The sequence below is a fragment of the Symphodus melops genome, assembly GCF_947650265.1.
Source record: "Symphodus melops genome assembly, chromosome: 19".
Classification (NCBI taxonomy): Eukaryota; Metazoa; Chordata; class Actinopteri; order Labriformes; family Labridae; genus Symphodus; species Symphodus melops.
In genome coordinates this window covers 17,056,621-17,083,776 of record NC_136709.1, presented here as the reverse complement: position 1 = coordinate 17,083,776, position 27,156 = coordinate 17,056,621, and the positions used below count along the sequence as shown (strand labels likewise).

Here is a 27,156-nt window from a genome sequence, read left to right as displayed (position 1 = left end):
GGTCGCCAAATCAACATTGACCTAAAGTTTTTTCACAGGAGCTTTAAGAGACATTGGAGATTATCATTCTTGGAAGCACAAGTGAATATTATACAAAGGTCTTTATCGTGATTTTCCAAGATTCACACTTTAAAATCTGAATGATCAACAGTGTAAAAGCATGTGCAAACAAAAGCACAAATGTCTTACAATGTTCTGAAGGCCACTTCATGGAAAGATTCTGTTCTTTTCTCACAGATAACGCAACACTTATCTTAGTTCTTTTAATTCAATTTAGAAGTGGTCAGCTAGTTAAGTAACTCATAGGCAAAGATTCAGGGTTTCTCTTCAGATCAAGTCATTTAGTAGTGAAGAAATTACTAACAGGGGGCTGGATAGCCTATTGTGTTAGGCGCCCCATGTTCAGAGGCTTTGGTCCTTGCTGCAGCGGCCGTTGGTTGAAATCCGACCTTGGCCCTTTGCTACATGTCATCCCATACTCTTTCCTCCCGGCATTTCCTGTCACTCTTCAGTTGTCCAATCCAATAAAGGCAAAAAAGCCCCTGCGAAAAAAGACAAACATGTCGGACAACATGTTGGTTTCTCAGCCTGTGTCATCTTGTGTCCTTTTTTTCATAGGCTGGAAAACAGTCAACAATAGTTCTACCCCATTACTCAAATCCCCTCTCCTTAGACACATGCTATTGTTGAACAAATGCATCATAAAGTACATAAAATACATGTTGCAAAAAAAGCTGAGATTGTGATTTTAGCTCTTCAGTTATCGTCACAAGAATAAGACGTAAAACAGACAAGAAAAAAGGAATACAAGAAAACAAACAAATGACATCAGTGCCAGAAATAGATGATTCTGCAGAGCAGGAAGAGGGTCTGCTGCTTGTGTCAATAATGGGTGTGAAGATATCCCTTTTTCATTCTGTCATCTGCAGCTACATTTTGTAAAAAAAAAAAAAGATTTATTGCAACATTCCTACGAGTATTTTTTTTTTTACCCGTTTAAAAAAGCGTAACATGCAATTTGTTCTTGTGCACATTTTTGCCGTTATATCACCTTTGAGCCATGTAATTGTTTTAATACTCCCTTTTGCTTTTGACCCTTGTGATAAAGTCATAAATATGCTCCATGTTCCAGAAGCTCAAATACACAGTGACATAATATGAACAAAGATACAGTATTTTGCACATTTAAAGCTTCACATTTAATGAACATATCTTCTCTGAATCATGATTCATCACTTAAAAAACTGTCTGGCTGATTGTCATCTTTTTCTTTTTTTCCCAACCAGACAGTCTGAGAAAAAAGGCGTCCGCCTGTGCACGGAGTTGCAGTGCGTTGCAGCATTTTGATTCCAGTTTTTAATCTTTTCTTCTTTCTTTGGGTCAAAATTTAAATTCATTCTGAAGACACTTCTCTGGCTTGATCTGTTTCAAATGTACCCGCTTCTCAAGCAAATGTAGGTATTTTCATTGAGACTACACCTTACGTTTTAAGTATGCATGGTGCAGTGTGTCGTTACATAAGCTGCAGACTTCCACAGTGTCTGCATCAGAGTGTCTGGATTCATGTTCAGTGTTGCAATTGCCCCAATTTCAAGTCATAGTGCAGATTTTGAGAAATGGTACTCACACACACGGTCATACTTGAATGAACACTTAATACACTTTCACAGCATCCACCCTTACTTTAAAAAGAAAAAAGAAAAAAAAATGTGGACTGGGGCTGTAACCATGGCAACAGAGGCTGTCTGCAGAGCAAAACCCTTTCAGAATGTCAAGGTAATAGCAGGTTATAGCTCCAATATTGAAAAGTGCTGGCAAATAGCTCGATCTGTGGGAAAACACAGACTCCAGGGTAGTGCAAAAGTGCCTTAATGACTGCTGTTAGGACTCATTGTTAACATCCTGTGCATTGTGTTCATTTGACGTGTTGAGCGTTACGTAACATACGTCTGTTTTATTCCGTCTCGTCCGTGGGGCTGTTGACTAACAGAGAGGCTTCATGTGGCCTGTTCTATTTTTAACTTCCACTGACCTTGCTTGCAGTGTTTTGTGTCTGACACCCCGATTCTGACTCTCTCCACATGTGTCTCTTTTGCCTCCCGCCATCTCCCCCTTTCTCTCTCTCTCTCTCTCTCTCTCTCTCTCTCTCTCTCTGGTGGTCATGCAAGATTAATGAAAGCACAAGTGTCACATTTGTCTATATCACAACCTAACTTGTTATGAAGAAACTCTAACTCATGTGTTATTCTTTATTTCTTCATAAGATCCTTGTCTTATCTTCAGCTTTATCTCCACGTGTGTGTATTTTACACCTTCTCTTATACTCTCCCTTGTTTCGTGCCCTTAGTCACCACCGCTGAGGGGGGGCCGGTGATAAATGTGTCTTGTCTGCAGTTGCGGTTCACTTATTTCTGCTCTCATCAGCTCCGGCTGTAATGAGAACACGCGCTTGGACATCCAAGGACCCATGCTTTGAATAATGACACCCTGTTTGTAGATCATAAGCATAGACCTGAGTGAGAGTTAGCATAGTGGGGACTATTGATTTTTACTGACGAGAAATCTTTAGCGGTAAATATATTATGTTAAATTATTATCTAAATCACCAAACTGTATATGAAAGTCTTAAAACATGTAAATGAAATGTACTTAAAGGGCAATCATTTACTGACAGATGGAGAAGTAAGACCTTAAGTGTCAAAGAGTTGTGAATTTGCCAGAGAAACTATCTTCAGCACATGTGCTTATATGTGTGTATGAGCACAGGTGAGAAACAAATCATTTGTGTCTGAGCAGGAGATTGAGAGAAATAGCTTGAGGTTGCAGCAGAAAACCACAGAAGTAGACTGAATAAACTTACACTCAGAGTCCACTTTCCTCCTGCAGCTGCCACTCTCTCCTCCACCATACTCCATAATTCATTTCCTCCTGACTAAACTTGGAGCAAGAGAGGCAGGAGGCAGACCGCGCAGAAGGCCTCTCCGTCATAGCTCTCCCATGTGCTTGAATTCATAAAAAACCCTCTCTGCTTCTCTGATACCCCCCCCCCTCCCCCCCTTGCCTCCCTGCTGCTGGCAGCTCATCTCTGCTTCCCATCTGCAGGTTCTCATCACAGCGAGTCACCAACTCCTCCCCGGAGGCCGCACCTCATAGTCTGGATTCAATGAACCTCCTTCAAAAAAAAAAAATCCATGCCCTGCAGAGCAGTCGATGGGATTTAAACTGTGCCCTAAATAGCTGGGTACAATGTACTCTTATCCACCGTAACCATGGAAACACTAGATATTCCTTCTCATCCTTGGAAAAAAAAAAAAGCCCAATGCAGATGCATAGATGAGATAGAGAAACAAAGAAAGAGAAAGGACTGTAGTGAGTTAAACGCTCGAGCATCATGCATTTCTCCAAAGAGCATGGCCGCCAAATAAATATCCAGAGGGACGGAACACAAGGAAACTATGCTCTTTTTGCTCATTATGAACTCATTTTAGCAGACAATTTATCAAAAGTACCACCCTGCTTATGTTCATAAAGTAAGTAGCACCAGTTTAAATTATCGCATTACTCTTTTTCACAGAGCTAATGTTAATTTACAAGGACAGCAGATTTCCAGAGGGCAAAGTCTGTCCTCCACGGAAAGAAATACAACAATTTCACACACAACAATTTGTAGATGGATTTCATTGGTGACCAGAAACAAGACTCCAAATGGATTTTTATGTCACCGTCTTCAGGAGACAATAGACTAAAAAAAAGTCTATCCACACTTGCATCACAAAGTGAAGAGCTAATTAGTGAAATCTGCAGTAATTGGTTGGCAAGGAAACCTGCAAACTATCCACTGCAGACAGTCCTAAGCAACACTTGTACAGAAGAAGCTATAAACACTTTACAAATATAGACTTGTTTCATCTTGTTTTTCTGATTCGGCCTTTTTTCTTCCAAATATCTGGGGCAATTAGTGACCATGGGGCAACGTCTCCGTCTTCTCATCTTTATGTGTGTGCACATATTGTGTTTGATCTTGATATTGCCTGCTTTGTGTCTCCCAATGGGACCGCTTGGGACTGTTCTATCAGTGCACCGTAGCAGCAGCCCAAGGCTCCTTTCCAGACTGTAAGATGGTCAATTCTAACAACAGTAAGTCCAGCAGCAATTGGCAAAGGTTAATACACAATTGTTACAGCTGCAAAATGTCAAAGCAATTACTGTAAGGTTACAGAAAGGTAAAAGATTGTGCAGTGTTTTTAAGTCGGGGACGAAAAAAAGAAACTGTAGCAAGCTCCTTCAAAACCAGCTTTGTCTTTATTAAATCTCCTTAAATTTCAGAAAGTATAAGGGATGTGAACAGACATTAAAACATATGTTTTAGACATACAAAACCACAAATTTGCCTTTGTGAAAACCTTATCTTACCTGTAGTAAGTTTGTTTATAGACAAGACTCTGAAACATGGCAGCAGATTTTCTACAATTCAAAAGCACAAAGTTATAGTCATAGTTCATGTTCATCCCCCATGTGTTGGAAAAGTTAGAGGTTGGGACTCTGTGCAGGATATGGGGGTGGAAATCTGTACAAATAAAGTCAAAATAGATAGATATGTCTTCCCTCAAGTTTATGCAAAAGTGTATGCAAGATTTGAAAAAGGTTTCTTCTATACAAAGAAGAAGTGTAAAGGAAGGAAGAGAGACCTGCCAGTATTATCAAACTACATCCAGGGTTCTTAATGTACAGAAACTACATGGATCAAACAAATTATTCTTTTTTCACTTTGTGAATTCAGTACACACCCAAATCACATAGCTGTTAGGTCACGACCCATGTACGGAGGCTGCAGTGGTTAAAGCAGGTGTCCCGGTTCAAGTCTGAGCTGTGGCTCCTTTCCCACATGTCAGTCCTCACTATTGCCCCTGTTTCCCCCCAAAATGAAAACAGTAAAATCAGGGTTTTTCATGGATCCTTAAAAAAAATCAGCGCCTCAAAAATTAATAATGCAGAACCTGACATTAAAATTTTGTCCTCACAATTTTGCAATCAATAAAATTAGCATAATTGGCACAAATTAAAATAGAGACTTTGAGTTCTGAGCTGCAAGACATGATGCAGGATGACTGATAACATACCATGATCAGGGGGATAGAGTGTCAGTGTTCAGTAGATGACACGCATGCTCAGACGTTATGATTAGTTCTTACCTCCCCCCCTCCTCCCCCCTCTCTCTCTCTCTCTCTGGACAAACTGAGGAGGAGCATCTGTATCAGTGATCAGAGGGAGATGGATGGGCAGCAGGTCGCCATAAAACACACATTGTGTCCCGCGTAAAGAGAGCTGAGTCGAGGTGACTGCAGGTGTAGGAGTGCTGGCCGGGCGGAGGCGCGCCGAGGTTGTCCTTGAGGAGAAACTGCCGCAGGAGAAAGAGGAGGACAGCTTAGAAGCAGAAGAGGGAGAAACGAAGAAAGAGGGGGAAGAAACAGAAGAAGAAGAAATGACCAAAAAGAGGTGATGGCGCTTTTGGAGATGCTGGGTTAAAAACTGAGGCTGACCGAGAGAGAAGTTCAACCATCCACCATCAAGAAAGGAAAGCAGGTGAGTTAAGGAGGAGAATAATGTTGTGTGTAGGACTATAAATAACACACCTGGTGGTTTAGTGATTAGAAGCAATAACACAGGTCGACTAATTGGTAAACCGTCTGAGTTAGGATTCGTTGATTGAGCTGGCGCGTGTTGATGTGCAGGCGCGTATGGAGTGTAGGTCAGCTCGCGCGCGCTTGTCTATCATTCAGGAATTCGTCATGGGTCACGGGTCGGGCTGTCAGTGTACATTACAACGTAATGATACACATACATATGCTGTTTGGTGGATCGCTAGATACTCGATAGAACCCCCCCCCCCCTTCCCTCAGTGACGGGGATCGAACCTGTGTCTGTGTCGAGGTGTAGGTTCAGTGTCAGGACGTGCAGAGACGTAACATTTAACGACGTAAAACGACTGTTTAATTGAATTTGAACGCAGCGCAGCCCTTCTGTTTCCCCTCAATGTGCGTGCGTCTGTGTCATGCCGCTGGCGTCACATGGCCGCATCACCAACGAACCTAAATAACCTTGAGAATAACATCTTCTTTTGCATGTAGACACACACCCACTTACCAAAACTCACATACACATAATGAACTCAGTAAGACGTAAAACCTTTGAGCGGAGAACATACAACTACACACATAGACTATAATAGATAATACGTCAATTTTTACCTTTAAAACTATACTGTATCATATCAGCTCTGAACAAATAAGCTGTGGCAGCATGTCATTTCAGACTGTTTAATAATAAATATCATAGAGGAGCATTACTCACAGTGTATGCCCTATTCTATAATGTTATTGGTTTTTAACAGCAACTCAGTCTGAAAATGATATTTATCAAGTGGGCTAAATATCCAAACGGATGTATTATAATCTATACCAGGTCAATAGTTCCAATTATTTGTGAAGTATTTTATCAGACAAGCATTCAGTGAAAATCCAATCTCTTTTCTACCGCTGCGCTCCCTTTGTGCAGATTTGGGGTTGGCTCGTAGTAGCAGCTCACTTTGGGGTTGTGTAAGGTGTGAAAGAGCGTTTTAGAGGAGCAGCAGCAGCATTGCAGATGTAGGCTGCATCACTCAGATCTGTAAATATTAACCAGCCTTTAGAAGAACAGAGAGGAGTCACACGAGAGCATCCTGATCACTTTCTGCTCTCTGTGGCTTCCCAAAGCATGCAGCAGATTGTTTAAGTTTCATCTAACCGTCTATGAGAGTCGATTACCGGTTCATATCAGATGTCATCTATTGAATTGGGAAGTTTTTAAATCAAGACAGATGTCCATTTAACTATGATGGATGCCTTATCATTTATAGGCAAATGTTCAAATTGGGTTACTTTGAGAAGGGGTTAAGTCAGGTTAATAGAAGATTAACTTAAATTCATGAAGGTAGTAAGACATCCTGAAAACCCATGCATGTCTTCTAAGAAATATATGTATAGCCTAGTTTATATTAAATAATCCTGAAGCCCTTTGCAATCAATAAGCTCCTGTCTGAAAAAGGCATTCACACGAGAGCCGTCTAGATGTTGTCATTTGTAAAAGGGCGATTCAAGCTGATCCATGGGAGTACTCCACAGCTCCAGGGAAGATAATGGCCACGCAGGCGGCCACAAATTCACCCCCCCCCCCCCCCCAATTTTATATTAATCCTGCACCACCAAAGATGAGCAAAACAGCACAGAGCTGGAAAAAAGGCCGCCTTCTGAATGGTCAGGTGATTTATCCAGACCATTACTGATCAGGAAAACATAATGGAATTGAAATGTGCTTTATCGAGTATCTTGTCATGCATTAAATTGACTTGTCAGGCATTTAAGTGTTGGATAATTTAGAAACAAATCTTTCTTTGAAAGATTCAAAGTAAATGTTGGTTTATCAATCCATAAATAATGTGCCGGTAGGAAATCTCTCTACCATTAGCACCTCATTTTACCAGAAACATTAATTGTAACTTGAAATAAGTATCTGAATTGTTTTGAAATGCCACTCAGAGGTTGACATCTGTGGTTTAGATTAAAACGTCTCAAAAACTACTGACTGGAGTTGCCATGTACAATCTTTCACAATCCCTTTTTGTTTTCAGGTTACCATAACCGGTATATGACTTTTTGGTAGGAAGTCAAATGACTGTTGAGTAATACTTTGCAGCACCTGGGAAACAGCTGAGCACCATGCTCTTACTGCCTTTGCATGACTAAACATTATGTCAGGTTTAAGTATTCCCGTTGACCAAAGAAATCACCAACCGCTGAGTGTTTAACAACCTTAAATGCAGCAGTGGATATGTGCTTTCCATACTGTATGTTTAAACAGACCTGCAGGACCAGATTGTTCTGCTGCAGAGTTGTGAAAACACAGGTTTTAAGCTTGTCATCAGTAGAGCTGGACCTTGAGGGCAAAAGTTAAAGAGATGTAGTAAAGAAAGGAGTAGCAGAGGAACAAGGTTGAGCTGGATGTGAAGGAGGCAACTGTACTTATGTAACAATCTGCAATTGATTCAAACAATTCTTTTATATTTTTTCTTTTCTGTTGGTGAAGGAAAGAGACAAATGGAGAAAACATAGTTCAGATATAGAGGGAGAGGCTAAAGGCAAATGAGGCAGGAGGCACTCATTTATGTAACTGTCATTCCGAGCTTTAAAGGTCATGTTATCTAAAGAGACTAAAAGCTGTGATGATTGCTAATCTACCAGCATGTCTCCTGTGATTCTGCCAATATGAACTCAATGTGAACTCTTATCACTCAGAAAAATAAAACAATTAAACCCATGGTTGCTCAGATAGGAAGAGCTTATGTGGATTCCCTGCCAAAGACATGGGGCACATGGAAAGATGTGAGTCACTGCTATTATTATCTGGGATATAAAATATATATGAGCTACCCAGCAGTACCCTAGAGAGTGAGAGAGTGAAGAAGCAGAGAGGGGATTTGCTTGATTGTGTGTGTTAAATATGTATTGAAGGTTGCTCCTAAAGTGTCCTTTCTTTTCCCTTCCAGGTGTCTGTTGTCACTGAGATTTCAAAATGGAATCCACTCACCTCCTGAGCGGCACCAAGAAGAGAGTCAAGATCCACCCTCACACTGTAACGGCCAAATATGCCACACAAACCCCCTACTCCCCCCAACCTGGAGTGCACACACACTTCCCCCAACCCGGGGACGAAGGCTACGATGATGCTCCGTCTTTTGAGGACTTTGGCTCCTTCCTAGAAGAGACATCAGACAGGAAAAATCTGACCGAGACCAAGAAGTGGCCTTTGACTCTGTTTGGCTCCAAAGACAAAGACAAGGACACAACAAACAGACCTCAGGCCGCTGGGGGAGGAGAAACAAGTGAAGGGGGAGTAAGAGCAGCAAAGGGGTCTGGGAAGGGAGTTGGGGAACAGCTTGCAAGTTTCGGGGAAGCGTCCGTGTCTGCGTCTCGGCTAACGTGGGTTGGTTTGCTTGGTGCGGCATTGGCCCATGGGTGCTTGATCGTTTTGACCCGTCTTGCCTCTGAACGCTTCAGCCTGGGCCCCCTGTTCCTGCTCATGGTTCGGTCCATTGTGCAACTTGGCTCCTTGGCCGTACCTCTGCATAGGGGGGAGAACCCTTTTGGACCAGATGGCTATCGTATTCGTCTACTCTGTTACGGCATGTCCTACTCTCTTTCCCTCTGTTGTGCCTACTCATCCCTAAGCTTCGTCTCTCCTGGGGATGGCACAACGACCTGGCGCCTAGCAACCACAGCGCTGTCAGCCATCTTGGCCTTCCTGCTCCTGGAGGAGAGGCTGGGTTTGGCCGATGGGATCACCATAGCTGCAGGACTGTGCGGTTTGGGGCTCGTGTTGCTTCCCACGGCAGACGAGAGCAATTCAGATTCCCCAACTGATCCCGTCGTGTTCTGGAGGGGCGCATTCGGATGGTCTCTCTCCGCTCTTGCAGGACTGTGGATGGCTCTGGCACTAGTTGGCTATCGCTCCTTGAAGGACAGGGTAGGAGTAGGCACAGCTTTATTCACGGTCAGTTGGACCGGCTGCCTGCTCGCCCCAGTCTCCTTGATTCTTCTTCAGGAGGGTTGGTCCTGGCCAGTGAGCGCACAGGCTTGGGGCCTTGTCCTGGGCCTGGTTGCCTGCTCAGTAGCAGCCTTTCTTGGGATGATGCACGCCCTCACCCGGCTCCACCCAGCTCTGGTCTCGGCCTCCCAGAGCTTGGAGGTACCTATCGCCTTGTTGCTACATCTGGCTGTGCTGCCATTGGCTCCCACTGCACCCGAGGTCGTCGGTAATGTGATGGTTATACTGAGTGTGGGCTGGCTGGTGGCGATGAAGCTGCTTCCCTCTCGTGGCACAGTACGTCGCCAAAGGGAGGAGTATGAGGAGATTTTGGACTCGCCAATAAAATAGACTCTCTTCTCTTTGCACCTCCCCCTCCTCCTCTTCTTTCCCCTTCACTCCCTACTTCATGAGATTATTTCCAGTGTACATAAAAGACTGCTAAATGTTTATTGAAGCCTGATCTATTTTGTATTGTCCTCTTTGCTTTTGGGGAAGTGCCAATATTGTGTTGTGTGTTAAATGATATTGTAATGTGATATTAAAATCTCTGTGATGAATGCTTGTGGCCACTTGTAATCAGTATATCGCAGAGATTGTTTGCATAGATAAGATTCAATATATAAGAGTGTATTGTCAGACACTTGGCTGAGGATTAGCCAATGACTGGTTGCCATCTACTCAGCTGCAGGCTGCTAATGAGGGAAAGGTACAAAATAGTAGATGAAAAAGCGAGAGAGAGAGAGGAGAAATGGACGATAAACTGGAACAGCAAGAGAAGATGACTGGATTGGCACACAGATAAGAAGCTAAAGAGAAAGAAGAGTGATGGAAGATGAGGTAACAGATGAGAAGAGAAGGAAGCTAGGAAAAGAAGCAAGGCTAATGTGGGTTATTATTTTTTGATGCGTCTGGCCAGCTGGCTGATGAAAACACTGTTCAATGTGTCAGGAACAGTCATTAAATCTAATAACTACTTGGCAGACACGTAATCTCCGTTGCCTTATTTTTCTGGGTATCTCATCCTATATTTTCATCATCAGTAGTCTTCAAGTTTTTAATTTTCCCAGTCTCTTAAAAAAAAATGAAAAAAATGAACCGACAACATGACATTAAAAGCTTCCATTCACTAAAATATACATAAACATAAAGACTTAATGAAAACAGGTGCCTCCACGTTGAACAGACCTGTGTGTGAATGTGTATGTGCTTATGTATTTGTTACTACATCTCAGTGTTTATCTGCATATTGTTAGTTGTGACCTATGATTGTGACATTTAAAATAGGGAGAAAAAGAAACCCTCTTCAGTCTTGCCTGTAATTTCCGTGAGGAACTTCTGCTGGTTATGAAACAGACAATGAATACTGATGCCTCTATATGACCTACAAAAGCAAGGAAGACCATTAGAGATACTTCTATACAGTAATTTTATTCACCTGTCCGCCGTGGGGGAGGTGTCAGACCAAACAGTATGCTGCTTAAACAGTGCTAAAAAAAAGTATACTGTATGATTTAATGTGAGTTGCTGGTTAGACATTAATAATAAATAAGGATGTGACTAAGTTAAGAATCACTAAATACACGTGTACAGGATAAGATCAGTCAATAACCATAATATTAAGGTACCACTTAATTTAAAAATATATAATCCGACTCCAACATTTTAGGGGGACACATTGAACTTTCATCTTCCAAACTTTGACATTAACAGCTATAAGAATACGTGTTATGCTGAAGGTTAAGGTTTCTTCTCTTGTAACCTTTACTGTTTTCTTACCAGCTTTATTCTCTCTATCGCTAATAAAACTGAACCAAACGATAGTATAAGGGTATAAGATCAGCATGGAAAAATTCAAGGAAAGTACCTCCAGTAAACACCGTCCTGTGTGTGGTTTATAACAATGAAGGCGAGTGTGTGGCTGCAGGACTGGCGGGCGGCAGGGTTATAGCTCTGGCAGTGTTTCATTAATCATAAACACCCTTAGCATCGTAAGTCCTAGCCTCGTAGCAGCTAATGAGAGGGTGGGGCCTGTCCACAATTAAACACAGTCTTCAACCTCTGACACACTTTCTTGCGGTTGTGGTAATTTGCAGACATCGCCACAACTACACGAACATTAAAGTTGAAACTTTGGCACATGCAGGAAAGGATAGAGGACACACTGACTCAGACATATGAAAGTGTAGGCATGTGCACGGACTTGAGTGTTTGTGTGTGCTTGTTTTGCTGAAAATGAGAGGGAGGAAACCTTTCCACAAGGCTGATTAGTTTGTTTTTATACTATTTTATTATTTATAGTAAATCCACTACATTTATGGTACATCTAAATTCATAGTCACCAGACAAACAAGCTGAAATATAAAAAAATCCCTATAACCAACATAAAAAAAAGTGCAAAATCATTGTCACTAGTGTCCTCTGTCGATCTTTTGTTTTTTCCCCCTCATGTGTCTCCTCTGTTTTTCCTCAATGTTCCCGCCTGCTCTATCACTCTGCTCAGCTGCCAGTGAACTCTCTGCAGCTCTGTTGCTATGGAAACCAGGGCCTTTTCCATCGCGACCATGTCGAATGGTGAAGTCACGTCCTGCTCCTTGAGGCCAGATGGGAACAGCTTCACCCCCGAGCTAAAGGCTGCACCAAAGCCTCCGGGTCTCTGTGTGGGCTGGTGCCTCACCCTGCTGTCTGCTGCTCCTGATGGAATCCCATGGAGGCTGCTTATTTCCTCCAGACGTTTCAATCTAGTGTTGCCCTCATGGCTACTGTGTAGGAGCTGCTGTAAAGTAGCATTTAGCCTCCTCTCTTTTTCTGCTTCTTCCTTTTGCAACTCCACCAAGCCTCTTTGCAGCCTGAGACTCGCCTGCTCCCACTGTGCCCTGCATGCTGACTCCAGGCGTAATATATACTCCTGGGATGTCCCGTTTACCAGCTTGTCCACCTGGTTCCTGATTGTGTGCATTCCTCCACAGCACTGTCCCAGTGACTCCAGGAGCATGTTCTGCCTCATGTGAGAGTCCTCCAGAGCAATGAAAAGCTTATCCCAGCGGGAGAAATCTGCAGCCTGGCATGCTGGTGTTGGAGTTTCTCCTGTTGACAAAAAGCAGGAATCCATACAATTTACAGCCAGTCAGTTCAGAAGTTATTAATTGAATAACAATGTTTCATTTCACTTTGTAACACTTTCTCTTTGCCAGATACCTGTTTTTCAAGTCCTACAGTTATATAAATAAACAATAGCATCTGGGACATCAGAGGGACAAAAAATCTAATAGAAATTGAGAAATAAATTGCCAGTTTTTTAAGTACAACATCATTAGTATATTACTGCCAAACAAATCTAAGACCTGGAAGATGTGCTTTTGAAACAGGTTTTATTTCCTTTCACACTTTACAAACACAAATGCATTGAGTTCTGCTCTTCTACTACAGTAAATTGAAACTCTTATGTCTCAAAATACCTACAATTATGTATGAGTAGGAAGCAACATCCAACTATTTTTTTTAAATTTTAACCCTCCAGAACTAAACAATCCATTTGTATTAATTACATTTTAATCAAACTGTGTAAAATGCACTTTGATGTACTTAATAATCAGGCATAACAAACAAACAAAAAAGTTTCTTTAGCCATCTGTTCACACAGGGGAACAAAAAAGATTAAGGGACAGCCAAACAAAACTCACCCTCCTGCTGGTCCGGAGAGATCTCGTTGTCATAGTTTTCGTCATACTCAACTTCATTCACACACAGGGATGCACAAACAAAGCCAAGCAGGCACAGAATACGCCAGATCTTGAACACATGCATGCTGTTGCTCTGAATCTTTTGACTTTTAGAGTTTGCAACTCAGTTTTCCAGCTGCTCCTTTCTGTATTGTTTGCAAAGCCCTTCACACTGAGCCAAGTTGTTGAGGGTGCGTTTATAACGAGGGAAGGAGGGAAGTCAAGGAGGGTGGGATGGAGGTGGGGGTGGTGGGTGAGTAATGCTTCAGTGGAGGTAATATGTCAAAAGTCAAACTGAGTCGGAAATTGGGGCATTAAGGGGAAAAAAGCGTTACAGGAATACAGGGAAATCTGAGGAGACAAGAAATGGATGGAGGGTGAAGAAAAGAACAGAAGGAGTTTTCTGTGACTCACAATAAGGTTGAACAAATTGTGTTGAGTTTATGCAAAATAATTATTCCACATGGGCAACTGTCACTGTAGGATTTTGCTCATAGCGTTATCTGTGATTGTCTTTCTTGACTGCTTTTCAGTCGAAAATCTATTAGATATATATTTATCTCAATTTGTTCCACTTTCAAAGTAACAATGTCATAAATACAGGGTAATTCTGAAGATGTTTCTTCAAGTGATTCTGCAAGTAGTCAGCATGAGGTCAAAAGTGTTTCAAATATAAACCAGAAAAAAGGCACATTCAAGCGTCACATATATGTGAAGTTCGAAGTTCAATATTTTTGTTGTGATTTGATTTCAGTTATATTCACTGGAGAATAACAAATGAAAATCAGCGAAGCCTTCACCATCAAATGCCTTCTGAATCACATTGAATTAAATGGAAAAAGAAGCCAAAACAGAATGTGAAAGATGGTTGAATAAAAACAGATAAACATCATGAACACATAACATTTTAGATTTAGTTTTACTGATAAAAAAAATACACTATACACACACAAAAAAATAGATATAGCCTATGTAAATGTGGATTTTTTTTCAAGGACTATTTTTGGAGCTTGAATGCCTTAATGTTGAGATAGGATAGTGGATAGTGTCAGAAACTGGGGCAAGAGAGAGAGAGCTGGGAAAAACATGAGAAAGAAGCCAGAGGTAAGTACATACCTTTTATAGAATTGTTATATCGTTATAAGAATTACTCTAATCACTGAATTAATGTGCATTGTTAATTCACTGCTGCTGATTTCAGGCAGACCTGATACAGTTCAGCTTAGTCTAGAGACCAAGGACAGCTTAGAGAGTCAACAGCTATTCCTGATATCTGCAAAGATGTTTGGGAGAACTTGTTGTTCACTCCAAGCTCCTAGACGTCATAGATTATTATAAGTGGGTCAATGTGGCACGACCCTGATCATGATAATGTCTTTTTGAATTTATCCAAAGCCTTTGGAAGTTTCCAGCAGTTATGTTTGAGCATGACACTGAACCACAAGTGCTCACCCGTCGCAGCATTTATGTGGGCGGGCCATAGGGGGCTGGGCCCGCCCACATAAATGCTTGTGCCCCCCCCACTTGAGGCACAGATGTTTTTTTGTTTTTTTTACCTGTAGTTTCAAAGTCAGTGTGTGTCACAAGTCAATGCATATCCCTCTGTTGACTGCTTTAAAATGAAATGTTTGAGAGATTTCAGAGTTTTTGTAATGGATCAAATTAGATTGTACAAGTGGACCGAATGAAGTGGCAGGTAAGTGCATGTCAAGGTCTACAGATTCACATTTAAATTGATACATAAGTATATTTACCAGCTTTTGAGACGCTCTCTTCAGAGGTCCAGGATGTCCTGAATTTTGGTACGAGTATAGCTGCAGCAATCAGCTCGGGTTCATTCATGATGTCTCCAAAACACTTCTGGATCCCATCCTGCAGGGCATCAATGAGAGGTCCACACACTTTGCAAGCCGACTCCAGCTTCTTCAACTTGTCCTGCGACTGGAAGTGTTGGCAGCAGGAAGCCCATATGCACAGATGATTCCCCTTGGAGGATGTTAAGGGCCATGGCAACAGGCTTCATTACAGCCTCTATGAGGCCTGTGTCATCATCCAAAATAGGAGACACATCTTGATACTCCACCTCTAACTCACTTTCATCTTCTGACACATCATCAAGAATGGAGTCTCTCTCCTCCTGTCCATCAGTGATTTTGTCCTCTCTCCTCCACACCATATATTCGAAAGGCCTTCAGGAAATTTGATACACTGTCTGTTGTCGTCCTGGTCACTTTCTCGCTGATGTGGTATTCAGAATGGACTTCTCCTTATGCTGCAGCAAGGACATCAAACATGTGCAAGCCCATCACATGTCTACAAGCCAATGCAGCGGAGTGCCTCTCGAGAGAGTTTTGATCTATCCAGTGGCACCTAAGTTAATATGTTGTCCGGCAGACCAGCAGTCTGTTGTGGTAGCAACATGGTTCACAGTGCTATTGTGTGGAGTAAAGTCTTGATAATTTTCTCTACATTACCCAGGATGCCATCATATCAGCTATAAGCACCCAGATTTACACAATATTCATTGTTAAAACTGATTACTTTGTTAAAAATGTTTTTGTAACTGATTCTCAAATTGGTCCTTTAAGAAGTATACTTTAGTGGAAAAATAGAATATGACTGTTATTTTTGTTTCACCTTGTAAGATTAGGATGATCGTGCATCATTTAGCAATTAAAAGTGTTTCTCTGCATGGCCTTGATCTGTACCTGTACTCACCTGGACCTTGGTACAGCGTTGTCATAATCAGTTCCCTCTGAACAACAGGAGTTTCTGTTGGTGTTCCTTTGTACCAAGTGCATTATAGAAATAAGAGCTTTTTACTGATACTTTTAACTGATGAGTCCTGCTCCATGCATTTAAACAACATTCCTAATACAAGGAAGGTTCAGAAATTGGGTTGCAGTTTGAGCTTTGTGTTTATCATTTTGAGTCAGCCGTGTCTTGAGTCTCTAAACAACACAGTTAAATGTGCCTTCTGGCAGTGACTATACTTTGGAGCCCATGGTTATCTTGTAAATTCAACATTCTGAGGGGAAAATGAGAATTTATTGGACCATTGGTGAGACTAAGTGACCTTATTCTTTCAGAAGAGTATTCTGGTCAACAGGTGTTGGGGTTAAGCAGCAGAGGTAGGACATGTTAAGGTCAAAGGAAACACCTCAACCTTTCCACTCTTCTGTAGATCTCCAGCCTGAGCCTCTCTCCAGCCTGATGTCAGCACGTCTGCTCGTAGCAAGGATGCTATTCTGTTTGGCAAGCTGTAATTATAGCACAGGGACTTATCGGTGTGGAAGCTGGCAGTAATATATCAGGAAAAGAGAGAACCTGGAGAGGAAGGTACAGGCCATAGGGAGGTGGAAACAGGAATGGACAGTTGGTGATGAAAGGTACAGTTCTACAGTTTCTCTTTTCCTCCACGAAGAAAAATGACACATTTTGGGAATGAGTGCGTTTCTTTGGTCTCGTTCCAAAAAATATGAATTAGCAATGTTATGCAGTAAAGCAATAAATGTACAAATCACAGCTTGCAGGTGTTCTATAAAATCCAGTGTTCATGCATGATAGGCACAGTTGGTGCTCTCATTTTGTCCTTATTAGTCTCCATACTATTCCCCCCTCTCCATAGTTAATTTTTCTATTCATGTCCTTTTTCTATTTATGTCATGATGTAAAAGGAGATATATTTGTCAGAGCCACCAGACGCTGTTCACCACCCCCACCTGCACACCACACCTACTGTTAAGCTGTCACAAAAAATACACCCAGCTGGCAGTGAGGGGGAGCAGTGATGAGAGATGACAGATTGGCAAAATAAATTATGAGAAAGACAGAAAGAAAGAATGAAAGTTGGATTTAAGGAGAATAGACAAGTGACCCTGTTGTCTAGTTTTTTTTTAAAATTTACCTTACAAGGAATAGGAGAGAAAATAGGACAATGGGTGTTAAAAACAGACGGTTTAAAAACAGCAACAGGACTTTCCATATGAACAAACCACCCAATAACACTAAGACAGCATAATCAGCTAACACAGGCTGGTTTTATGAGAAATGGGTGTTTCGCTTTTTTTTTTTTTTTTTATCCCCAAGATGTAAGAGGGGAAAGGGTGGATACTATGACATATTGAGTACACTGTAAAGAAAAAAAGTCATTATGAGAATATATCAGCTGTATTAGAATGTCTAATGTTTTCAAAATTAGTTAAATAATTCAACATAATAGATATCTGAGCAAAGAAATACATATCACGATGGAACTTACTTTTCTTAAGCAAATTGGTTCATACAAGGTTGTCTTATTGGGGGACAGAGGTTTCAAACCAAGTTGCAAGTTACCTTGAATAAATATTAAATTGCACAATAAACAGTATCTATCCAAAAAAATGTGGGATACATTTCAGGTACAAGAAAAGAAGCCAATTCTAATTAGAAACATTCCACTTCCCTGTATCTGCTCTCATAATTCCCCCATGTCTGCCAGACCTGCAAAACATTATTTCAGCTTCCTTCCTGTACCACATGAGCAGAACATCACATGAAGAACAGAGACAACGTCTATCTCTGTTTGTTTCTGATTGACAGGATGCAATGCTGGAAATGATAAAAATAAGGATGGGACATTGCTGGGCTGCATCAGTGCAGCGGGGACTCATAAGCAGCGACAGACAGATTGAGGAGAGTCTATTCTGGTTTCGCTGAGTCATAGGAAATCTACAGGAATGAAAACACTATTTAATTTGTCTTTGAGCACTGGCTGTGCTTCCTGTGAGGCCCCTCTGAAGTGTAGAGCTGAAATAGTGTTGTGATAGCAAGCTTTATGGTGTTATTGGACCAAGGGCCTCCTGACTGAACTATGATCAATATCACATCACCAGCGCTCAATTAATCTAATCTGTGTGTAGAGCACCAGGCAGGAAAGAGGGGCAGAAGTGGGTGCAAAAATACAGAACACACACATACAACTGTAGTCAGTGTTTTTGTGTTTTGTAAATGAGTGTTGTATGTGGTGAGGTTTTAGTAATGTCACACACTACCACATCTCATTATGCTGTAAAGACAAAAAAAAGGAATTCAGTGACACAAGCCAAGCTTAACCAATAGTTTCAGTGTCAAGATTATTTTGAATGATACTAGACTAGACATTAATTTTAAAGATCGTACATGTTAATTTACAAACATGTAGTTTACGTGTCAAGCTAGGTCTTTAAGTTTGGCTGGTAATAAACAGCATGGACAACGAGCAGCCTCGAGCAGGAACTCAAATAAACAACTCTGCTGGAGTACAAAGTGAGAAACTGACGTGACATCGTTTGCACATTTATTTCCACATCTTCACATGAATAACAAAAAGTCCAACCTCTGGCATCCGCCCAGCGTACAATATTAGACTCAGTTATAAGTGTTTTACAGTATAAACCTGGCAGCAGCTACAATTATGAAGTCTTTCTATCCATACACACACATGAACACACAGACCTGTATGTGTTGGGACTGAAGTGTGTATCATAGAGCTGGTGGATGATTTCATCTGTAAGGTTAGTGCTACACTAATGCTTGTTTCCATCAAGGGTCCCCGGAGTAGACCCACAGCACAGTAGAGCAGAGCTGCCCTAACAGAGAAAATGAACAACATCTGGACGTGGAAACTTCTATCCATTTCACCTAATGGGGGCTTTAAGGGGGTAAAAGGGTAAAAAGGAGTTTGTGATTTGACTGTGTATAGGAAGAAACACCCAGAGTACGTACGCTAAAGAATAAAGATTCTGTTCAGCTCGGTGTTTCTGTCACCTCACAGACGTAAGTGACATGTTTCATATGGAAAATGAGCTCAACTTCAAGCAGGGGCAGAGTCACACACACACATACACACACTTCTTTTTCAAGGTTTGGATTTGCTGTAAACACAGGTAGGAGACGGTGACACAGAGACATACACAGACACATGATTTTATATTCTCATAACAACAAATACACAGAGCACTTGGCACAGAGCTTCATTAGCTTAATTCAGCTAAATTAAAAAAAAAAGAAGTTAATAACAGTCAGCCAGGCCTCATCTTCCTGTTAGAAGCTAGGATATATTACAGTGTCACATTACATCCAGTGCAACAAGTAGAGACTGATACTGATACAGTCAATGTTTCCACAAACTATTACTAACAGCTTAGGCTAAGATTCTTGTGGCACTATAGTCAGTTTAGCACTTTCAAAACCTCTTCAAGCCCTATGGCATAAATTAAATTGTATTTCTATATCAGCTTAAATGAGTGTCGATCCGTTCTCATCTATTACAGTCTGTATTCTCAGATGTACAATGACAGATACGAGTCTTTTCTAAACCACAGCCTGGCTCAATAATTATGTCTCCTCCACATCTTCTCCATTAGTGGGTAGCTGGCTTGTGGTTTCATTGTTTTTTTCAGGCTCTGCAGCAACGCCACTGGCTGCTAAGGTCTGGATTGCGTCGTCATGGGTTGGGACGGTTTGACTCCCCATTGCATGTGTTGTCTCGTTTGAGACATCGCTGAGCTCTGAAGGTGGAGAAACGTGAGTTTGGTGGACACCGCCTGCATAATTTGTTGTTTCTAGCGTAGCTCCGTTGGTCTTTGCGCGTCCAGGGATCTGATCTGTGGGTAGACTTGGTGGATTTGTTTTAGAGACATGATCAGGCGCTTGGTTGGCAGCTGCACATTGACTTGTTGCCTGGTCATTAGTCGAGACGATCTTGTTGTTGTTATGGTTCTTGTTTGCGTGATCAGGCTGCTTGGAGGTCACAGAGGAGTCGGCCGTTGTTTCGTCCCTTCCAGGCTGTGAATGAACTGTCCATGAGTCCTGGTCAAAGTCTGCAATTTGGCGTACATCTATGGGAATCGCAGTGACGTGATTTAACCCGATGGGCTCATTAGCTACATGGTTGCTTGATGATGGATGATTGCCTGCATTACTAATTTCTGACTGCCAGTTATTGGAGCAGAGGACTAATGGAACGCTGCAAAGAGAAGAAGAAAAACTCATGACCAAGCTATTTATATGAAAAATGTATTAAATGAAAACTATGCTCAGTAGTATTATGTTTTATGTGGGACCAGATGTCCTGGCAGCTACCGGCAAGTGATTGTGATAAAAAGTTGTGTCTTTTGCCAGTGGGGAGACTTTAGTCCATTTAGAGGAGTGCACAATTATTTTTTTCTCCTTAAGTGATTTAGATTAATTTGAATTCATTTTAATTATTTCAATGAATTATTAATCATTGCATAACCCATGACAATTTGATTACATTTTTTGTAAATATTTTTCTAACTGAAGTAAGCCACACACACACACACCTGGCGAGTTGTTTGTGAAGCTCCTGAGCATGTTGGTTGCACTGGTCAAAATAAGAGGCCTGCGCCTCCACAAAGTCCATCAGGCTCCGCATATGATTGGTCTGGAAACAAAAACATGTTGTACAAACTATTAAGGAAAATGTGATAATTTTTGCAGTTTTGAAGTGTCTACTTAAAATCTTATCCTTAATGCTGTGTTTTTGCAGATCTCTTTCTATACTCAACAAAAATATAAACGCAACACTTTTGTTTTTGCTCCCATTTGTCATGAGATGGACTCAAAGATCTAAAATTCATTCCAGATACACAATATTACCATTTCTCTCAAACATTGTTCATAAATCTGTCTAAATGTGTGATAGTGAGCACTTTTGCTTTGCTGAGACAATCCATCCCACCTCACAGGTGTGCCACATCAAGATGCTCATCAGACACCATGATTAGTGCATAGGTGTACCTTAGACTGTCCACAATAAAAGGCCACCCTGAAATGTGCAGTTTTTGCTTTATTGAGGGTCTGGGGACTCAGAACCAGTCAGTATCTGGTGTGACCACCATTTGCCTCATGCAGTGCAACACATCTTCTTCGCATAGAGTTTATCAGATTGTCAATTGTGGCCTGTGGAATGTTGGTCCACTCCTCTTCAATGGCTGTGCGAAGTTGCTGGATATTAGTGGGAACTGGTACGCGCTGTCGTATACGCCGGTCAAGCACATCCCAAACATGCTCAATGGGTGACATGTCCGGTGAGTATGCTGGCCATGCAAGAACTGGGACATTTTCAGCTTCCAAGAATTGTGTACAGATCCTTGCAACATGGGGCCGTGCATTATCTTGCTGAAACATGAGGTGATGTTCATGGATGTATGGCACAACAATGGGCCTCAGGATCTCATCACGGTATCTCTGTGCATTCAAAATGCCATCAATAAAATGCACCTGTGTTCTTCGTCCATAACAGATGCCTGCCCATACCATAACCCCACCACCACCATGGGCCACTCGATCCACAACATTGACATCAGCAAAGCGCTCACCCACACGACGCCACACACGCTGTCTGCCATCTGCCCTGAACAATGTAAACCGAGATTCATCCGTGAAGAGAACACCTCTCCAACGTGCCAGACGCCATCGAATGTGAGCATTTGCCCACTCAAGTCTGTTACGGCGACGATCTGGAGTCAGGTTAAGACCCCGATGAGGACGACGAGCATGCAGTTGAGCTTCCCTGAGACGGTTTCTGACAGTTTGTGCAGAAATTCTTTGGTTATGCAAACCAATTGTTTCAGCAGCTGTCTGAGTAGCTGGTCTCAGACGATCTTGGAGGTGAACCTGCTGGATGTGGAGGTCCTGGGCTGGTGTGGTTACACGTGGTCTGCGGTTGTGAGGCCGGTTGGATGTACTGCCATATTCTCTGAAACGCCTTTGGAGACGGCTTATGGTGGAGAAATGAACATTCAATGCCCGAGCAACAGATCTGGTTGACATTCCTGCTGTCAGCATGCCAATTGCACGCTCCCTCAATGCTTGCGCCATCTGTGGCATTTTGCTGTGAGACAAAACTGCACATTTCAGAGTGGCCTTTTATTGTGGGCAGTATAAGGTACACCTGTGCACTAATCATGGTGTCTGATGAGCATCTTGATGTGGCACACCTGTGAGGTGGGATGGATTGTCTCAGCAAAGCAAAAGTGCTCACTATCACACATTTAGACAGATTTATGAACAATGTTTGAGAGAAATGGTAATATTGTGTATCTGGAATGAATTTTAGATCTTTGAGTCCATCTCATGACAAATGGGAGCAAAAACAAAAGTGTTGCGTTTATATTTTTGTTGAGTGTATATGGGTAATACATGATGTTTTGTTTTGCATTGTGCCTTTCTGTAAATGTTTGGATGTGTTTTCTATTGTGTTTGTGCATTGATTCAAGTAGAAGCAACTAAATGTTTGGCAGCAGTTTGAGTCTGAGACTAATTTCCCCCAAAGGAAAACAAGTTTCATGCAGAAATGAGACCGTGTGTTCAAAGTTTTTGATTAGAAAATAAAAAAAGTGTAGTGTATTTTATCGTTAAATTGTGCAACACAGTGAAACAGACATTTTCCAAGCTTAAGCGATGGATTGAAAATCTCATTTGTATCTTTACTCGAGCGTGTTTTTGTCTGCACATACGTGAGTGTTGTCGATTCCTTCCACAGCTCGTCTTGTAATTTCTGTCTGTCGATCGAACAGACTCTGACAGATCCTCAGCTCCATCTCTGCCTTCACACACACACGCACGCACGCACACACACAAATCATTTCTCATCTTCTTTTTAATTATGCTTTTTTTCCTAAAAAATGTCTCCTTGGCAAAAACTAAATCCAGCTTAAGTCTTACTAAGCCTAACAGTGGAAAGAAAACAATTATTGCAACACGCATGGCCAAACACAATCCTATACCTGCTGTCTGTGTTGAAATAGTGTCCCTCTTTTAAAGCATGACGCAAAGTTTTATCAGCTCTGAATGCATGAGAAAAAAAAAGATAAAACTTACCTGAGCGATTTCCTGAGCCCACATCTGATTGGATAAGAGAGACAAAGAATGAAAGATGACTTATTTCATGACTAAACAGCTGCTTCTATCAATGTTCACGTCCCTTCAGAGTGACTGACCTTGAGCCATTTAACGCGCAGGAAGCTGAACATGTAGGAGACATGAGCCAAGTAGTCATCATCCAGTGGGTTAGCGTTCAGGTTCTGACAGAGAGACAGGAGGGAACAGGAGGTTGGAATACTGTAGGTACTGTTTGATAGTAAAAAGGGATGTTGGTTTGTTTCATACAGTATGATGAATATAATAAGGAAAGTTGTACATGTTTAAAAGTTATAAAGTTTCTGAATTAGAAAAGAACAAAAGATTGTAACTTACTCTGGCCTCTCGATCAGCTTCATGGGCTTTCCTCAGTCTGGTATTAGCAATGTCCAAGTCCAAACGCTTATTTACCAACATCCTGCGCTCCAACTATGAACGAACATGCATTCATTAGAAATCAGGTGAATAAAACCCACTGGCCGTTTTTAAAAAAAATATGAACTCCTGAAAATGTGTAGAGAATTTCATGCAGAATGACTCGGAAATCTTCCTGAGTAGGTTGAAAACATGTCTCTATGAGTGGGAGACTATTCCTATTGGACAGTCCTTGGGGTCCCAGGAGGCTGGACATGACGCAAAACAGAACAACATGGAGTGGCAGAAGCGACTGAGTCCGCCATATGAATATCAACGCTACCTGCAGTCCAACGCAGTCACATTATCAACAAAAGAGCGAACCGAAAATGAAGCTTCAGTTTAATTCCATGCATGGAGATCGCTTGAGTTGTGCACGTACATCCGGGCATGTGTCAGAGGATTGAAATGTCACAACCCCCTAGCCGACGATTGCGATGAAATTTCCGGAATATTTCCTGCTGCGTTCTCACTTCAGCTCACCTCAACTTCACAGGGAAACTTTACTAGGAGGCTGCCAGAAAAACTGGTGATGTCTGAGGGGGAAATTCTGCTGTTTGTGTTCACCAACTCAGGACTTTGGTGCAAGTGTGAAAATGAAGAAAGTAGGAAAGTAGGATATTTTGGGCACAGTCATAATGATTATTTATTTGTGTGGTACCTGTATGGCTTTGTATTCCCCTTCAGAGAAACTCTTCAGGGGGGTAAGAAAGTGGATGTTGGTGCTTTGGACTAATTGTCGCTCCGCCTCGCCAAGTTGCTTCTGAGTCTCACCACAACTGAGCAGTGCTGTTCCTGAAGACAAAAATACTGCGGCTGTCTAAAACGTATACAGGCTTACTTACATTAATTCGATCAACATTATCCTCATTAATATATTCTCACCATAGGGAGTGTTGGATCCGAGCTCCAGCCCAGCTTGGATCATTTGGTCTCCTAGAACCTCATGTGCACGAGGCCGTGATGGGACGTTCCAATCCAGATGCTCATACAGCCGGTCCTCTAAACGTGCTCCTGTACATCAGGAATCATACAGCTCATCTCAGGTTTCAGGGATATGTCTTTATACAATCTTCTGCCAATTTTTTTTGTTGTTGACATTTTGTCTTTGTTGAGGACAGACAGACATACAAGCACCTCACACAGCACGCTTTAAGCTGAATACTGCTGTCAAAAACAGACACAAGGATACTGCAGACTAAAAGGACATGTAACAGTTAAAGCATGTCATTGTATGTCACTGAACAGTATTCTTACACTTGTATATTGCAATACTACTGTAGCTGTATTCTTCCAGGACAAACACTGAAAACTAAAGTTTCCGAAGGTAATGTGAACTCAAACATCAGGCAGCTGCTTGCACACTGCTGCTCTTTGATACGAGCCCTTGAGATTAACCTAAAGTAAGCAATAATTATTCTTCAGAGAGACTAATAGCCCTTGTGTATATATAAACAAGACAAGAGCTGCAAATATACCCTCAGCGTTGAATAAATGTATGAGATGATTATTTCTGGCAGCAAAATGCTCCCTTTGTTTTATAGGTACAGAGACCACTCATCATTCCATTAGCTGAGGTAATAGAATATAAACAGCCAATAATAATCGTCTCTCTTCATCTGAAAACAGCGTCATAGTTAATAGTTAGTACTAGTAGGTCCCGGAGGAAAACACTGAGCAGTTTAAACAGACTGTAAATGTCAGGGCCCCTTTGATAGCCAATGTCTAAAACAGGTTGGGGCAGGGAGAGGATGGTGATATTTTGTTAATCAGGACAAAATGGTTAGCCCATTATATTTAATGTGTAGAATAACATACTATATATTGTTTTGTTATGTATTTGTAAATAGTCTGTAGGGACTTGGGTTTGGAACTGGAGGGTTGCCAGTTTATGTCCCGGTGAGGACCATAGTAGCCTCTAGAAGTTTGTCTGGGAGTTAGAGAGAGGTGCCAGGTTACTTCCTGAGCACTGCCAAGGTGCCCTTGAGCAATGCACTGAATCCAAAGACATCTTTTCAGGCCCTGTACAAAACTTACTTGAATAAATAAACAACTCTCAGTCTCTCACCGGGGTTAGGCTGAAGTAAAACCTCAGTTTGGGAGATTATCTGGTCGGTCCAGGTCTTTGTGGCGTCTGCCCTGGACAGGAGCTCCTCCAGCCCGGAATCCAACTGTGTCTTGTCTGACTGACCAAGACTCTCCCCCGTGTACTGCAGCAAAACAACAAAGTAATATGACCAATAAGGCCATTAAAATGAAAAGTTATTTTCTCCCTATACCCTACATTCCTAGTTTATTTTTTTCACGTCGATTACGTGACAGTTAGATGAAAGTAATAACTATTCTGGTTCATAACAAAACAGCAACAACAAGCAGTATAGTTAATGTTAAACTATGTTAATGCAGATAAATGCTATGTTCATTTTACCTGAACAGCGCGGTTAATGAACTGTCCAGCATCTACAGCCAGCCGCGTCAAATCCATGGCAACGTCCTCAAGGTCGCGCGCTGTCCACCTCAGTGGTCCAACAGAACAGGACTCAGTTAACGTCAGCTATAAAAAGCCCAGTGACCAGCACTGACTTTTAACTAATATAGCCATGACTTCCCTCCGCTAACCACCACCTCTCTGTTAGACTGTTATTATCGGTGAACACCGAGCGTCGGAGCACAGTCGTCTCCGTGACGACGCAAGTTCGAGCACCTGTTCCGTCAACATCAACGTGGTTCCTTTATCGGACAGGTTGCTTGCTTTTATTAAAAGGTATCAAACCCGCGGTTTGGGCGTAACAGCTGACTGTCACCACACCAACATATCCTCGACAGTCGGGCCACGAAGGTCTTTTATTGTCGTACCATTATCTGTTCTCTTTAGGATTTAACATTTGCTGCCCAAAACGCTAGCTTAACCATAGCGTCGGGACACTACAAGCTAGATTCAAGCAATAGACAAATATCTATTTACAACCTAATGTTATCTGTTATTCAGGATGGATAAAAAACATAAGCTAACAAAATACATATCACAGTGATAGCGCCCTGAACTTCCGGCTCGGCTTTTCGAAGTAAAAGTATAATCTCTTCCTTATACGCCTTCGTCACTAATAACTAAACAAGTCATTGAGCTGTGAAATGCCACTAAAGAACGCTAAAAAAAAAAAAAAGCTACAGCCACATCGGCATCTTCCAAAGTATCCTTTGTGCAGCTTTGGAAAGCTGAGGTACCTGTCGTTCAGTGATCATCCAAAAGCAAGCTGCAACAGCAGCCACGCATTAACAACAAGCAGAAAAGTGATGACAAAAAATACAGCGACCTTCTGAGAGTCTGAACTCATGACTGCATTGTAACAATCTTGCTCACATTAAAGATTTCTGCTTCACTTATTTAACACTCCTATCCCTGCTCAGTCTGCTTTGACATGCAACGCTTTGCTGTGCATGGTGCTCTGTGAGCAAAAGGTGAGCTGATTGGACCAAATGGCTGTGTGCAAGAGGA

General features: G+C 41.8%; 3 protein-coding genes across 3 annotated transcripts; 1 reads left to right on the top strand and 2 right to left on the bottom strand.

Moving 5' to 3' along the window:
- The first annotated feature begins 5,000 nt into the window (after positions 1-5,000).
- Positions 5,001-10,178, top strand: slc35g2a (solute carrier family 35 member G2a). Its single transcript, XM_079369751.1, has 2 exons — positions 5,001-5,583; positions 8,582-10,178. The coding sequence occupies exon 2, from the start codon at positions 8,608-8,610 to the stop codon at positions 9,967-9,969; it is 1,362 nt and encodes a 453-aa protein (XP_079225877.1). The 5' UTR covers positions 5,001-5,583; positions 8,582-8,607; the 3' UTR covers positions 9,970-10,178.
- A 1,782-nt stretch (positions 10,179-11,960) lies between these two features.
- LOC306840654 (uncharacterized protein) lies at positions 11,961-13,553 on the bottom strand. The gene is made up of 2 exons (XM_079370083.1): positions 13,302-13,553; positions 11,961-12,705 (listed from the first exon to the last, which is right to left on the bottom strand). Exons 1-2 carry the CDS (start codon positions 13,423-13,425, stop codon positions 12,065-12,067), a joined length of 765 nt encoding a protein of 254 aa, XP_079226209.1. The 5' UTR covers positions 13,426-13,553; the 3' UTR covers positions 11,961-12,064.
- Positions 13,554-19,270: 5,717 nt separating this feature from the next.
- Positions 19,271-27,109, bottom strand: LOC306840341 (endophilin-B1-like). The gene is made up of 10 exons (XM_079369560.1): positions 26,089-27,109; positions 25,729-25,870; positions 24,546-24,674; positions 24,322-24,455; positions 23,583-23,675; positions 23,327-23,410; positions 23,208-23,231; positions 22,844-22,933; positions 20,666-20,766; positions 19,271-20,328 (listed from the first exon to the last, which is right to left on the bottom strand). Exons 1-10 carry the CDS (start codon positions 26,143-26,145, stop codon positions 19,698-19,700), a joined length of 1,485 nt encoding a protein of 494 aa, XP_079225686.1. The 5' UTR covers positions 26,146-27,109; the 3' UTR covers positions 19,271-19,697.
- Between the last annotated feature and the right edge of the window lie 47 nt (positions 27,110-27,156).